We start from the raw sequence: 14,898 nt of genomic DNA on the forward strand, positions 1-14,898 counted from the left end.
TGGCAGCTCACAACCATCTATAATAAGATCTGATGCCCTCTTCTGGCCTGCAGGTGTACATGCAGGCAGGGTGATAAATCTTTGTTTTGTTTTGTTTTGTTTTGTTTTGTTTTGTTTTGTTTTTCAAGACAGGGTCTCTCTGTGTAGCCTTGGCTGTCCTAGACTCACTTTGTAGACCAGGCTGGCCTCGTACTCATGGCGATCCACCTGCCTCTGCCTCCTGAGTGCTGGGATTAAAGGCATGCGCCGCCAAGCCCAGCTAAATAAACAAATCTTTTAAAAACAGAATGGTAAAATGTTGTTACTGAGTTCTGTCTTTTAAGTCTGGTAACAAAGTACACTGTATCTAGAGCTGACGTAGCAGGTTTAGGAGTGAGACTGATGGCCTGGTCCCTGGCATATGAAGAAGACTGGGAAGGTAACTGAAGCCTCCCATGAGGTCTGTGAGTAAGGCAAACCGGTTCACCTTTTTAAATAAGAAAGCAAGTGTCTAGTAGGGTTTTTTGTTTTGTTTTGTTTTTTCGAGACAGGGTTTCTCTGTGTAGCCTTGGCTGTCCTAGACTCACTTTGTAGACCAGGCTGGCCTCAAACTCACAGCAATCCGCCTGCCTCTGCCTCCCAAGTGCTGGGATTAAAGGTGTGGGCCGCCACCACCGCCCAGAGGCTTGTCTTTTAAGTATAGGTAAAATGTTTCTCATTGTGCTACATTGGTATACATCCTGTCTTCTGGACAGAGGGTAGAGGTCTCTCTTTCATGCTGTGCACTGATACTGAAAATTAAGATCAAGTGAGCTGCTGCCCTTCTGCTCTACAGGACCTGGCTCCTGCCCTCCCCCTGCTGCTGTTTCACAGACGTCAGAAGATCCCTGAGGCCTTTCCTAAGCTCACCCAGAGGAGTATTCGTGCTTTTAACCCATGTTCCGCCCCCCCTGCCACCACCCCCCCCCCCCCCCGCCTCTGCTAGGCTATAACACATAAATACATGTTTACTACCTCTTTCTACAATTCCTATCTCACTGCGGATTACAAATAGTGCTGATGCTGACATGTCTAAAGTTAAAAGGATTCTTGTAAGCTACAGGAAATCCAGCGCTCAGGTCAAATGGAATCCACATAAGTACGACAATCAACAGCCTCAGTGTCCCACCCATCGCCTATCTCAGAGGGTGGGGTTCCTCCCCTTTCCCCACTTTTGGGACTTCCCTATCAGATTGCGACATTCTTGCAGTCCTCCCTTCTGGGTGACATAAACACTTCCTGCCATTCTTGCCAACATACATGCAAACCCTCCATCTAGAACCTTCTTCATTGGGTGAGATCTCCCTCCCCTCTTGTTCATGTTCTTTTTGTTTGTTTGTTTTTCTGAGACAGGGTCTCTCTGTGTAGCCTTGGCTGTCCTTGAACTCTCTTTGTAGACTGGGCTGGCCTCGAACTCACAGCGATCCACCTGCCTCTGCCTCCTGGCAGTGCTGCGATTAAAGGCGTGCGCCACCACTGTCCGGCTTCTCGTGACTGCTCGGGCCTTGCCCTTGGTCTCTGACTAGCGCTGAGGAGCTTGTTGAACAAATCTCACCAATCTCGGTGAGTCAAACCTTGCCCAGGGCACGTCCCAACAGGTCACTGACTTCTCTCCCCATTGGAATGGTCCAATCGCCGTCCCTCCAGGCTCCACTCTGGCATGCCTTCTGGAGAATTTCAAATCCCTATGCCCACATTAAGGGCTGCTAAGCTTACGTGCCTCTGCAAACAAACGTGGCCTTAATATCCCTTAAATGACAGATCCAAAGATCCAGATTTTGTTTTGTTTTGTTTTTTGGCTTTTTGAGACAGGGTCTTGCCGGGCGTGGTGGCACATGCCTGTAATCCCAGCACTTGGGAGGCAGAGGCAGGTGGATCACTGTGAGTTCGAGGCCAGCCTGGTCTACAAAGTGAGTCCAGGACAGCCAAGGCTACACAGAGAAACCCTGTCTTGAAAAACCAAAAAAAAAAAAAAAAAAAGAGAGAGAGACAGGGTCTCTCTGTGTAGCCTTGGCTGTCCTGCACTTGCTTTCTTGCTTTGTAGACCCAGGCTGGCCCTGAACTCACAGCGATTCGCCTGCCTCTGCCTCCCGAGTGCTGAGATTAAAGGCGTGCGCCACCACGCCTGGTTCAGAACTTTTTAGTCACTGCCAGAAACAAGGTAAAATTGGCAGAAATTCCCGAAGATCAAGTTTCTCTCTTCTTTGTTCCAAAACTTCCGTCTCTGCTTGCTCTCCCACACACACCTAGAGGGAATTTTCTCCCTAACCTACTTTGTCTCCTGCCCACATATATGTTCCAGCATGCTGCCAGGTTCCCTAGATCCAGGACAGCGCCAAAGCAGCTACCCACAGCTGCTCCAGTCCAACCTCACAGATGGTGCCAGCTGGACCTGCATTGTCCCTCTGAGCGACACACATTCTCAGACCCTGAACAGCAAATACAAAAGCCTGCCCTTCCCAGACATGGGCGACATTTCAGCCTCTGCTGCCTCCCTAGTGTCAGCAGGAGACAGTTGAAGACGATTGATTTATTCTTATCCATCCATTTATTATCAACAACAGGCTGGTGCTTCAGACCGGGGACACACAGAGTCCCAGGTGCTCCCAGCACTCCTCAGTCCCAGGTGCTCCCAGCACACAGTCCTAGGTGCTCCCAGCACTCCTCAGTCCCAGGTGCTCCCAGCACACAGTCCCAGGTGCTCCCAGCACTCCTCAGTCCCTGGCTGCTGCAGGACATGGCGTACATACCCTGCCCTCTACCCTGAGCTTTCCAGGGCGGAGCTTTTCCTTCCCTTTCCCCTCATCATCTGGGCATTTTGTCGCTCTTGCTTTTCTCTCTTTTCTCTCTGTTCCCTCCTTGCGTGGCAGCCAAGAGCCGCTTCCAATGAACCTATATTCACACACTTTAACTCACCTTGCATGAAAAGCAGTCCAATATCCTCAATTTTTTTTAATTATAGGAAAAAGGGAAGAATGTTGGCATATAAGCGGCCTCCCTCTAGGCTGCATCTGACACCATCGCCTGCCACCAGGTGAGTGCCAGACTGTAAAAGGCTGGCCTGCCACCTTGTCGCTCTCTCACTGTCGCACTTTCTCTAAGGGTGCCCCCCTCCCGTCTGTCTCTCCTCACCCTCACGGCCACTCAGGTCCCAATTCCTCTCCATCTCCTTTCTCCCCAAATAAATCTCTCCATATTCGTATCATTGCATGGCACCTCTCTCTCTCTCTCTCTCTCTCTCTCTCTCTCTCTCTCTCTCTCTTTCTTTCTCTCTCTCTCTCGGGATTTCTTGAGACAGGGTTTCTCTGTGTTATCTTGGCTGTCCTGGACTCGATTTGCAGACCAGGCTCTGGCCTCTGCCTCCCGAGTGCTGGGATTAAAGGCGTGTGCCACCACGCCCGGCAGGCAGCTCTTTTTTAATGACGGCAGTAATGTTGGGCAGGAGAGGAATGTTAGCAGTCTTGTGCAGGACTGACTCATGACAGCGTAAGCTGGGACTCAGAGTATATGTAACTGTTGCTATTTCAAAATGTCTTTAAGTCTGCTGAGAAGCAGAGATGCCCAACACCTTTAAGGGTTTTGTTTTTCGAGACAGGGTTTCTCTGTGTAACAGCTCTAGCTGTCCTGGAACTCACTCTGTAGACCAGGCTAGCCTCGAATTCACAGAGATCTGTCTGCCTCTGCCTCCCGAGGACTGGGATTAAAGGCGTGCACCACCATGCCTGGCTCCAAGACCTTTAAAAAATGAGTGAAATGAGGACATGGCCGTTCAGAGGTGCGGTGGGAGAGAAGGCTTTATTCTAGATATGAGGGAAAGCACAGCTAGAGGCATCTGGAAGGTGAGGACAGTGGGCAAAAAGGAGTGAGACGGTAAGGGAGGGAGGCAGGGAGAGAAGGGGGCGGGGGTTGAAATGGTTGGATTATAGAGGAGACGCTCAACCCCTGGGCTCTCATGAGAGGTTTAGGGTAGGGAGCAAGAAGTGCTCGGAGGAAGCACAGGCACTGAGTGATGCTTGTTCCATGTTTCTTTGTGACAAGACAAAAACCTTCCCGTTGAGCTGCTTAGTCCTATCTATGGAGGCCCTGTTCTTCTTCACAGTCTGTGAGGGCCCCTGGCGGGGAGCCTGCTGAGGTTAGCTGAAGACCAAACTGAAATATCAGGACAGTCGTTTGCAGCGCCAACCAGGGCTGTGCCTCCCGAAACGCTCAGCCTGCTATCTGCTGTGCGAAGCTACAGCAACCACAGGCAGCCTGGCAGGAAGCGACACACTGTGAACCGTCCCAGTGCAAAGCGGCCTCAGCAGCACCGGGCTCGGCCACCTGCCAAACACAGGAAGCAATCTTTCTTTTGCTCCTGGACTCGGGGAGCGGTGTATGGCTGCTTCTCTTTAGTCTGAGCCAGACCGATGGTCTCAGAGACAGATACTCATTTTTCTTTTCCAGCTTTGAGACATACAGACCCCGCCTCCATCCCAGGGTGTTTATAGGAAGGATGGTGCCGGCAGGGAGGTGGGTCTCCCTCTCTTCCTAACGGTACCCCTAGCCAGCGTGTAAATGGGCTTAAAGACATTTCCATCCCCGTGTCAGCCGGGTAGGGCTAGCCAGAGCCTGCTAACCCTGACGCAGGAATGTCCGCTGCAGGAAGAACCCACAGAGCAAGTAGTTCTTTCGGCCTTAACAGGCTTAACAGGCTCCCCAGGCCAGTCATCCTGAGCCACTCTCCGCGTCCTCTGGGACGCAGCTAAGCTGCGGCCACCTGACCCCAGACAGAACTGCAAGAAGGAACCGCCACAGGGGACACAACTCCCAGCACGCCCTGCGCCGCCACTCCCAGAAGGCTACGCGCGGATGCCCACGGGGCGGGGCTTTCTCGGCTCGCCTCGCACCGTCCACTCCCAGAAGGCCGCGGGCGAGAAGAAGGAGGCGGGGCGCTCCCGGCATGCTCCGCGGCGCCCCACCGCCCGCCTGTTTTGAATCGCACTCTCCGTGGTATTGGCGGGGGTTGTGGCGGCGGCGTTATGGGGGCTCCGGTGCTGCCCCCGGCCTGGCAGCTGTATCTCCTGGACCACCGCATCTCCACCTACAAGAAGTGGCCCTTCCAGGAGGGCTGCTCCTGCACCCCAGAGCAGGTGAGCCGGCCCCTACTTGCACTTCTGTGTCCGCAAACGAGACATTTCCGCCCCAGCTTCAAGAGCGATTCCACCCCGGGCCTGGGGGGTGCTGTAGTGGTGGGGTCCGGGATCAGAACCCCTCCACCCTCGCTTCGCACGGTTAGCTAGGCTGCTTTACTGTGCCCAGGACAAGGAAAGACTGCCTTGTCCTCCAGGAGGCGACCCCGCTCCTCCCCATCCTTCCGCCTGGACCACTAAGGCTGTTGTTAAGCCCTGTAGACCCGGCCTCTTCACACACTGTCCCCAGAGAGGCCGCCCTACCCCTCGGCCCTTGAGACTGTTGATTCTGCTCACGAGCTGTCGTTTTCAGATGGCGGAGGCTGGCTTCATCCATTGCCCTACGGAGAATGAGCCTGACTTGGCCCAGTGTTTTTTCTGCTTTAAGGAGTTGGAAGGCTGGGAACCAGATGACAGCCCTATGTAAGTCCCTGAAGGCTACTCTCAGCTGGCTCCTGGTGCCCTGGTTCCGTTGGGAACCTTTTGGGTTGAACTGAGGTTGGGGGAAACCATTTGTATTGAGTAGAAGAGCACGGCCTGGTCTTGAACTTGTTATTAGCAGCTCAGACTAGTCTTGAATTCTCAGTTTCTGTCTGTCTCCTGGGTGCTGCCAACATGCGCGCTTTTGCCTGAGGTTTGTTTGGGTTTTTACCGAGACAGGCTTTTTTTGGTTAGCCCTGGCTATCTTGGAACTCTCTCTATAGACCAGGCTGGCCTCGAACTCAGAGGTCCACCTGCCCTGAGTGCTGAGAGTTGTAAGGATTTGTTGTTGTTGTTAATATGCACATGCATGTCTTTATTTCTGTTGTGGGTGTGTGAGTCAGACACCTAGGAGCTGCAGTTATAGTCAGTTATGACCCCTGATGTGGGATGCTGGGAATTTAAGTCAGGGTCTGTGGAAGAGCAGCAAGGGCTCCTGACCACTATGCCATCTCCAGCCCCCCCCCTTTTTTTTTTGGAGGGGGGTTTTGAGACAGGGTCTCTGTATGTAGCCTTAACTATCCTAGACTCGCTTTGCACACCAGGCTGGCCTCGAACTCACAGCGATCCGCCTGCCTCTACCTCCCAAGTGCTAGGATTAAAGGTGTGTGCCACCACCGCCTGACTTGTTTTTTTTTTTTTTAAGATTTATTTATTTATTATTTATACAGTGCTCTGCCTGCATGTGAGCCAGAAAAGGGCACCAGATCTCATTGTAGATGGTGGTGAGCCACCATGTGGTTGCTGGGAATTGAACTCAGGACCTTTGGAAGAACAGCCAGTGTTCTTAACCTCTGAGCCATCTCTCCTTATTTAAAAAAAAAAAATCTCTCTTATTAAGAAAATATTACCATGACTTTATTTCTGTTTTTATTTTATGTGGGTGTCTTTCTTGGTGGGTGTGGATGTTAGGACAACTTTGGAGAGTCAGTTCTCTGCTCCCGTGGGTTCCTGGGATTGAACTCAGGTGAGCAGGATTGGCAGCAAACACCCTCACCTGTTGAGCCGCCTCCATGGCCCCTGCCTGTGATTCTTTAAAACTATCTCTGCTGAAATGCAACCCACACTGCAAAAATCTGTGTGGCCCTGGCTGTCCTGGACTCTGTAGACCAGGCTGGCCTTGAACTCACAGAGATCCGCCAGCCTCTGCCTCCCTGAGTGCTGGGATTACAGGCGTGCGCCACCACCACCCGGCTTGTGAGCAGTTCTTAAAGAGGATGGTGTGGTGCTAACGTGGTCAGTGAGAACTACCAGTGTTCTTGAAATGCTGTGATAGGTTCATATCTAAGGTATTGGCACAGGAGAGCTGGCTCTGTGGCTAAGAGTACTTGTTGCTTTTGTGGAAGACCCTGTACCCACCTGCTGGCTCACAACCAACTATATATAACTCCAGTCCCAGGGGGTCTGATGCCCTATCCTGGCTTCTGCATGCACCAAGCACTTAGGAGGCAGAGGCAGGTGGATCTCTGTGAGTTCAAGGCCAGCCTGGGCTACAAAGCGAGTTCAGGACAGCTAGGGTCACACAGAAAAACTGTCTCAAAAAACCAAATAAATAAATGGGGGAAGGACTTAGTTTTGGCAGACTTTGGAGCTTATATGGCTGTATTCTCACTCCAGTCCTGCATTAAGTGAGATGATTTCTAGCAGTTCTTTGACAACAGTTGTTGTTATTTATATGTGCTCTGCCTGCATGTACGCCTGCAGGCCAGAAGAGGGCGCCATATCACATTACAGATGGCTGTGAGCCACCATGTGGTTGCTGGGAACTGAACTCAGGACCTCTGGAAAGAGCAGTCAGTGCTTTTAACCTCTGAGCCACCTCTCCAGCCCCTAAACAATTTTTTATTTGTGTGTGTGTGTGTATGTGTGTGGGTGTGTGGGTGTGTGCACGTGCATACACATGCATGCACATATATGTGTGTATGATGTGGGGAGGTCAAGGGGCAACATGTAGATAGATCTGTCTGTCTGTCTGTCTGTATTTCTACTATGTAGGTTCTAGGATGGAACTCAGGCTGTCAGGCTTGGTGGCAATGGTGGCCCAGATTTTTAAAAGATTTGACATGTGATTCCTATGAGTTTATTTTTTAATTTTTTTATATGGGTGTTCATTTAAAAAAAATTTATTTTATGTATCTGAGTGCTCTATCTGCATGTCCACCTGCAGGCCAGAAGAGGGCGTCAGATCACATAGGTGGCTGTGAGCCACCATGTGGGTGCTGGGAACTGAGCTCAGGCCTGTTGTAGTACAAGAACACTGCCACAACAAACCACGCGTACCACTCTCAGTGAGATGCTGATGGTTATTGACAAGGCTGCTGCAGTCGGGGCCACAGAGAGGAGCCTAACTGTGATGCCAGCCGGTTACTAAGGCAGGTCTGTGTGTGTGTGTGTGTGTGTGTGTGTGTGTGTGTGTGTCTCTATGTGTGTGTGTGTGTGTGTGTCTCTATGTGTGTATGTGTGTGTGTGTGTATGTGTGTGTCTCTATGTATGTATGTGTGTGTGTGTGTCTGTCTGTGTGTGTGTGTATGTGTCTGTGTGTGTGTGTGTGTGTGTGTGTGTGTGTGTATGAGTGCTCTATCCTCATCACACTTGTCAGATCCCAGTATAGATGGTTATGAGCCACCATGTGGTTGCTGGGAATTGAACTCAGGACCTCTGGAAGAACAAAATGCTCTTAACCACTGAGCCATCTCTCCAGCCCCGTAAGCAGGCTTTTTATAAGAAAAATCACAACCAGGTAACCAGGTGGGAAGCAAGGGGAGGGCAGCAGTTCATCATTCTGACTAGCCAAACACGGGCATCATTTTGTTCTGAGCACACTGTATTCAGGGAGCTAGGCAAAGCATCTTAAGCTGATTGCTAGGATATCAGCTTGGGGACTTTCCAGTTAGTTCCACCATGCCAGGAGAAAGGAGCATAGCGGGGTACGGTGGTTTTAAGTAGAACATTAATTCAAGCAGAATGTTCAACACGTATTGAATTGTAAAGTAAAAGGCTGTGCAAGCTCCAGGCAGGAAGAGCCTGAGAACATGAACTTAGTGTCTCCTCATGATCAAAATGGAGACTTAAAAACAAAATGGCTTCTGTTCTGCTAAAGATGATGCAGGTGTTAACAGAGGAGCTACAGTTACAAGGTCCTCTGGAAGAACAGCCAGTGCTCTTGAGTGCTGAGCCATTTCTCCAGCCCCTTGGTTGTGTCTTAGGGTTTCTTTTTTGCTGTTTTTGTTTGTTTTTTGAGAAAGGTTTCTTTATGTAGCCCTGACTATCCTGGAACCTGTAGACCAGACTGGCACGGAGGTCTGCCTCCTGAGTGCTGGGATAAAACCATTCTCTACCACGCACAGCCTTAGTTAGGGTTTCTTTTCTTTTCTTTTTGGTTTTTTGAGACAGGGTCTCTCTGTGTATCCTTGGCTGTCCTGGACTCGCTTTGTAGACCAGGGTGGTCTCAAATTCACAGAGATCTGCCTACCTCTGCCTCCCTTAGTGCTGGGATTAAAGGCGTGCGCCACTGTGCCCCACTAGGGCTAGTATTATTATGAAGAGACAGAAGAGACGCCATGATCACAGCAACTGTTATAACGGAAAGCATTTATTTGGGACTGGCTTACAGTTCAAAAGTTTGGTCCATTACCGTCTTGGTGGCAAACATGCTACTGGAGAGGCAGCTGAGAGTTCAACATCCATATCAGCAGGCAGCAAGAAGAGAAAGTGACACTAGGCCCAGCGTGAGCATCTGAAGCATCAAAGCCTGCCCCCATGACACACACACAGAGTGAATTCCAGGACAGCCAAGGCTACACAGAGAAACCCTGTCTCTAAAAACATAACAAACAAGAAAAATCATTTAACCTTCCCTGTTGGTTACTAAAGGACTCCAGAAAAATATTCTAACCGTCGGATGGGGAGACGTAGTGGAAAGAAGATAGCTGCGTGGGATGCCCCTGGGAGGCTTGGGTCTGATGCTTGGCTCTTGATGCAAAGCAGGGTACACTAAGAGCATGGCGACGGGAGGTGGGCTGTAGGTTATGAGTGGCTGTGGCTTTTTGACATGTTAGTGTATTGCTTTCTCTAGGGAGGAGCATAGAAAGCACTCGCCTGGGTGTGCCTTCCTTACTGTCAAGAAGAAGATTGAAGAACTGACCCTCAGTGAATTTCTGAAACTGGACAAAGAAAGAGCCAAGAACAAAATTGTATGTATGACAGAGAGTGAAAACGGAGAGCAGACCTGGTCCTCAGAAGCCCTGGGGACCTGCCGTAGAAAGTGCCCTCAACCTGGGGGCCTCGTGGGGCTAGAGCACAGACAGCACTGACCCGGAATGTGGCCTGGGGTTGTGCAGTGAAGACCTGTCCCTGCATGGTCACCTTCCCACATGAGAGGCAAGCATCACAGGAAGCCCTGTTACAGGCTGGCCCCTGTGGTGGCAGCAGGGTGGGTGGAGGCACGTGCGCTAGAGAGTGTTGGCTGAGGTGAACTCTGAAGCAGAGGGACAGCTGAGCTCTGTCTCTTGTCACATGGAGTTAGCTGAGAAGGCAGATGGCATCGTAGGTCCACAGGGAGGTGGCTCCTGTGCAGCCAAGCAAGAAGAGTTAGGTTGGCCAGAGGCCAGAGCTCTTAGTGAATGGACATTGAGTCCATTTTGACAGTGAACACCCCACGTTTTGCAAGGATTATTCACTGTAATCGTTCGTCTATCTGAAGTTCAGCTTTAGCCAGGTAGCCGGGATCTTTATGTGCTGTCACGCTTGGCAACCTTTTGAGGGAAGCTCGGGGAGGGTTTACTGGCCAACACTGCGGAGGAGGCAGATGCCCTGCGCTGTCCCTGGTGCTTGAAGGCTGACTCCCAGCTGGCCCTGGGCCTGTTCTCTGTGTTTCAAGACAGACGCTGGGACCTGCTGTCTTGCTATCAGCATTTCTCTTCCGCTTTGTTCCTTGTGGAGGTCACTATGAAATAACTGTCTGATAGTAGACACCGAGGTGGCCGTGAGTGTCAGCAGGAGGGAGGCTGGCGCAGTGAAGGCGGTGTTGGATCTGAGCATGCTCAGACACTCTGGGCATGGCGTGTCAGCCCTGATGCTCAGTGTCCTTATCACAAAGTATTCTGTTGTTTTGAAGCAGAGTTGGGATTCAGTAAACATATTTAATACAAGCTTGGGCACAGAAGCAAGGGAAGAGGCACTCAGGAGGAAAGACACAGCACTCAGGGTTCCCCCTGACTTTGGAACCATCGCTCCAGACTCAATCCCTTCCCCCCCTCCCCCTTTTTTTTTAAAAAAGATTTATTTATTTATTATGTATACAGTGTTTCACCTGCATGCCACCTGCAGGCCAGAAGAGGGCAACAGATCTCATGGTTGCTGGGAATTGAACTCAGGACCTTTGGAAGAGCAGCCAGTGCTCTTAACTGCTGAGCCATCTCTCCAGCCCTCTTTTTTTTTTTTTTAAGATTTATTTATTATTTATACAATCTTCTGCCTGCCTGTACACCTGCATAACAGAAGAGGGCGCCAAATCACATTATAGATGGTTGTGAGCCACCATGTGGTTGCTGGGAATTGAACTCAGGACCTCTGGAAGAGCAGACAGTGCTCTTTACTGCTGAACCATCTCTCTAGCTGCTCAACCTTTTTTTTAAAGATGGGTTTCTCTGTGTAGCCCTGGCTGCACTGGAACTCTCTCTGTAGACCAGGCTGGCCTCAGTTCATAGAGATCCACCTGTTCTGCCTCCCAAATGCTGAAATTGAACTTAGGACCTTTGGAAAAATAGCCAGTACTCTTAACCTCTGATCCATCTCTCCAGCCCAAAGACAAGGTTTCTCTGTGTACCCTTGGCTGTCCTAGACTCGCTTTGTAGACCCAGCTGGCCTTGAGCTCACAGCAATCAACCTGCCTCTGCCTTCCTAGTGCTGGGATTAAAGGTGTAGGCCACCACACCCAGCCAACTTTTTTTTTTTTTTTTTTTTTAGGAAAAAAAAAAAGATTTATTTATTATGTATACAGTGTTGTCTGCTTGTAGGCCTGAAGAGGGCATCAGGTTACATGTGGTTGCTGGGAATTGAACTCAGGACCTTTGGAAGAGCAGGTGGCACTCTTAACCACTGAGCCATCTCTCCAGCCCCCCAATTTGTAATTTTTAAATTGAGTTCTCTAGGGCTAGAGAGATGGCTCAGAGGTTAAGAGCATTGGTTGCTCTTCCAGAGGTCCTGAGTTCAATTTGCAGCAATCACATGATGGCTCACAGCTATCTACAATGAGATCTGGTGACCTCTTCTGGCGCGGAAGTGTTACATGCAGGCAGAATACTGTATACATAATACATAAATAACTTTAAAACAAAAAAGAAAATTGAGTTCCGTAACCCTGGCTTAGAGGCATAGCGTACAGTCCTAGTGTGCAGTCCCAACTAATTTGGTTGGCTGAAGGAGAATTGAAAGTTAAAGGCTACATAAATTGTGTTTCTAAAAAAACAAGAAAGAAGTTGCAGCTTATAGCTCAGTAAGAGTATTTGCTAATTATGCTTGAGGACCTAGGCTCAATTCTCAAAAATAAAAAAATAATTACTTCCCTTTTAGTAATTATTGTTATTTTGTCATGATGATGATAAAACTAGGGTGCCAGACTTGCTAGGCAAGCCCCCCACGTCTGGGCTCCACCCCAGCCCCATGTGTCTGTTCATCATTCCAGGCAAAAGAGAGCAACAGTAAGCTGAAAGAATTTGAAGAAACTTCGAAGACCATCCGCCACTCCATTGAACGGATGGCTGCCCTGATGTGAGCCTTTGCTGGGGCAACTGGACCTGAGTGATGTGCCGCATCTCACCACCTTGCCAGCTCTCTCGGCCCAGGCTTCTTCGCAGCGTCTTAGAGAAGGAGATGATGGTATTTTGAAACTGGTTATCCAATACTATTTTTTATTTTTGCTTGAAAGTAGCTCAGGCTGTGCAGCTGCCTCTCTTGATTTTGTGGCTTTGCACTGTTGTGACCTGGACTTAAGTACTGCAGCAAAGAGTGGGTGGGGAGGGCAATGTCCTGTGACAGGACCTACTGGGGGGGATGCCCATGCAAGATGTTTCTGTCTTCCTGTTTCCGTGCCTGGCAGCTAACACGTCCCGTGCACCGTAGGTGTGGTTATATGTTGGCACTGACGATTCGTCTGTCCTTCTCATGCGACTCTTTTACTGCAGTGTGATGGAATAAAATCATTTATAAAAGTGGACCACAAGTTCTGCCTGTCTTGGAAAAATGATTTCTTTGCTTTTTTTGAGACCAGGCCTGACCTGGAGCTCTATATAGCCAAGGCTGGCACTTGAACTTGATCCTGCTGCCCCCACCTCCCAGGTGCTGAGACACTGAAGATCTTCCTGTCTCACATGAGCAAAAGTCTCTAAGTAAAGTCGGAGTCAGCAAGCTTTCTGGCCCCTGGCTCAGTCTGTGGGCTTGCCAGGTTTTGGCAGGGAGGGACCTCAGCCCCCAGGGCTGTTCGCTCCACGTCACCAAAGTGGTGCCTGGTTTGAGTGCACTCTGAGCTCCTCCCGGTACCATGCCCGGGCCCTGCCTCCTACAGTCAGCTTACAAAGTGTCTATGTGCCTTCTGGACATCGAGAAGGTAAATAAAGGCCAGCAAGGGCCTGGGCGAGTGTGCCACAGCACCCGGGCAGCCACAGGAAGAGGCACCCTGAACATTCCTGTCCGAAGCTGCCAGCTGGACTAACAAGGCAGGGTGCACAGGGCCGGGGAGAGGTATGCCTTCCGGCCACTGCAAGTGCTGTCTGTGGTGGGGTGGAGGAACATGTCAATGGAAGCACCTTGTTTCCCACAGCAAAGCTCTGGCTGGTTGGCGGCTGATCAGCTCGGCAAGTGGAGCCTCACAGACTTGTGGGTTCCACTTGGCTTGGGACCACCTTCAATTCCCATCACTACCCCCTAGTCATGGTCACGTGGCTTAAACAAATGTCTAGCGCCTCCTTAGGGTGTGTGAACTGGCTTGGCTGCAGCCATGTTTTGTTGGAGATGAAACGCTGTGCTTGCAGCCCATGCCCTTCAGCTCTGGAGAGCCCTTTAGAATGAATGCTGGATTTTTGCCTTGCATCTGCTGGGCTTCAGCCTGCACGCTGGGTGGATGAATTGGTGAGGCTCATCTGTGGATGTGCGCCAAGCTCAGAAAAATTAGTGTCAGCTAGCTGATGTCCAGCTGCTGGAAGATAATTTAGACAATTCCAGCTGGTTCCCCAGACTCAGGCTGGAGGCAGAGTTAGCCTGGAGCGGGCGGCTTGTCAGCTGCATGGCTGCCACTAGAAACAGCTCCTGTTCCAGCTGCAGAAGTGACCTAGTTGAAGAACAGCAGCTTGGATGCAGACCTGTTCTTGTCACTCAAGAGAGGACCATCTCTCCCCCAGAAGTGCGCCTCTCGCATCTGCACTGATGGCTCGTGCTGGCTTTGAAGAGCCCCCGCGGCCTAGTATGACTTACCGATGAGACAACACGTCATGCATACTGGGAGGCTCTATAAAGCAGCACCTCCTGGGACTGCATTTGGGGAAGTACACTGGCAGAATTCATTAGCACCACTCCTCAGGGATCAGCACCTGCTGCCTAGAGGACAGTGTAGTCAGCTGCACAGAAGCCAGGGTTGGAAATGAAGTGGGTATGGACGGCTCAGCAGGCGGTCCTCCAGCCTCTCAGCCTGAGGAGTTAGTGCAGAGATGGCTTGGATGCCCCATGCTGTCGCTCCGCCAGGGCCCCAGTGGCCGTCGCCTGCTCTAACAGCTGCACTGGAGCTGTAGCAGGAGTGGGGCAAGCCTTTGCAAGCCCTTCAGGGGCAGGGGGCTTGGCGGGAGGGGGACAGCCAGGCCAGCATGCCAACCCACAGTTCCACACAAGGAGCCTTTGACAGGAAGCAAGACCGACTGTTAGGCTGTTAAACTGCTGGGTAACTGCCAGGTGACCTCACGTTTGCGTGGCGGGAGGGTCTCCCTTCCTCTCCTGCCTTGGGAGGGCTGCATCTCTGAGCACCATTGGGTTGTTAGTGTTTCCCCCACATTACTGGGCCACTGGCTACCACCTGGTTCCAGAGCAGGGTGTCTGCAGGACAGAGCCAGCTGGGTGGGCTGTCACAGCTGATGCAGCCGGGGATGGCTTGGTGTACATGTGGAGAGAACAGTTTGTAAAATGCTGAAAGAATTCTGTGCTCTGTCTGAATTCCACTTGAAGTATTGTTTTAATAACTTTGCTA

The 14,898-nt window shown here is 50.8% G+C and overlaps 1 protein-coding gene across 1 annotated transcript; it reads left to right on the forward strand.

Annotated features, from left to right (window-relative positions):
* The first annotated feature begins 4,715 nt into the window (after nucleotides 1-4,715).
* Nucleotides 4,716-12,882, forward strand: BIRC5 (baculoviral IAP repeat containing 5). The gene is made up of 4 exons (XM_084749086.1): nucleotides 4,716-5,147; nucleotides 5,500-5,609; nucleotides 9,742-9,859; nucleotides 12,352-12,882. The coding sequence occupies exons 1-4, from the start codon at nucleotides 5,037-5,039 to the stop codon at nucleotides 12,439-12,441; spliced, it is 429 nt and encodes a 142-aa protein (XP_084605212.1). The 5' UTR covers nucleotides 4,716-5,036; the 3' UTR covers nucleotides 12,442-12,882.
* The last annotated feature ends 2,016 nt before the right edge of the window (nucleotides 12,883-14,898 follow it).

The sequence above is a fragment of the Acomys minous genome (assembly GCF_964271855.1).
Source record: "Acomys minous genome assembly, chromosome: 12".
Taxonomy (NCBI): domain Eukaryota; kingdom Metazoa; phylum Chordata; class Mammalia; order Rodentia; family Muridae; genus Acomys; species Acomys minous.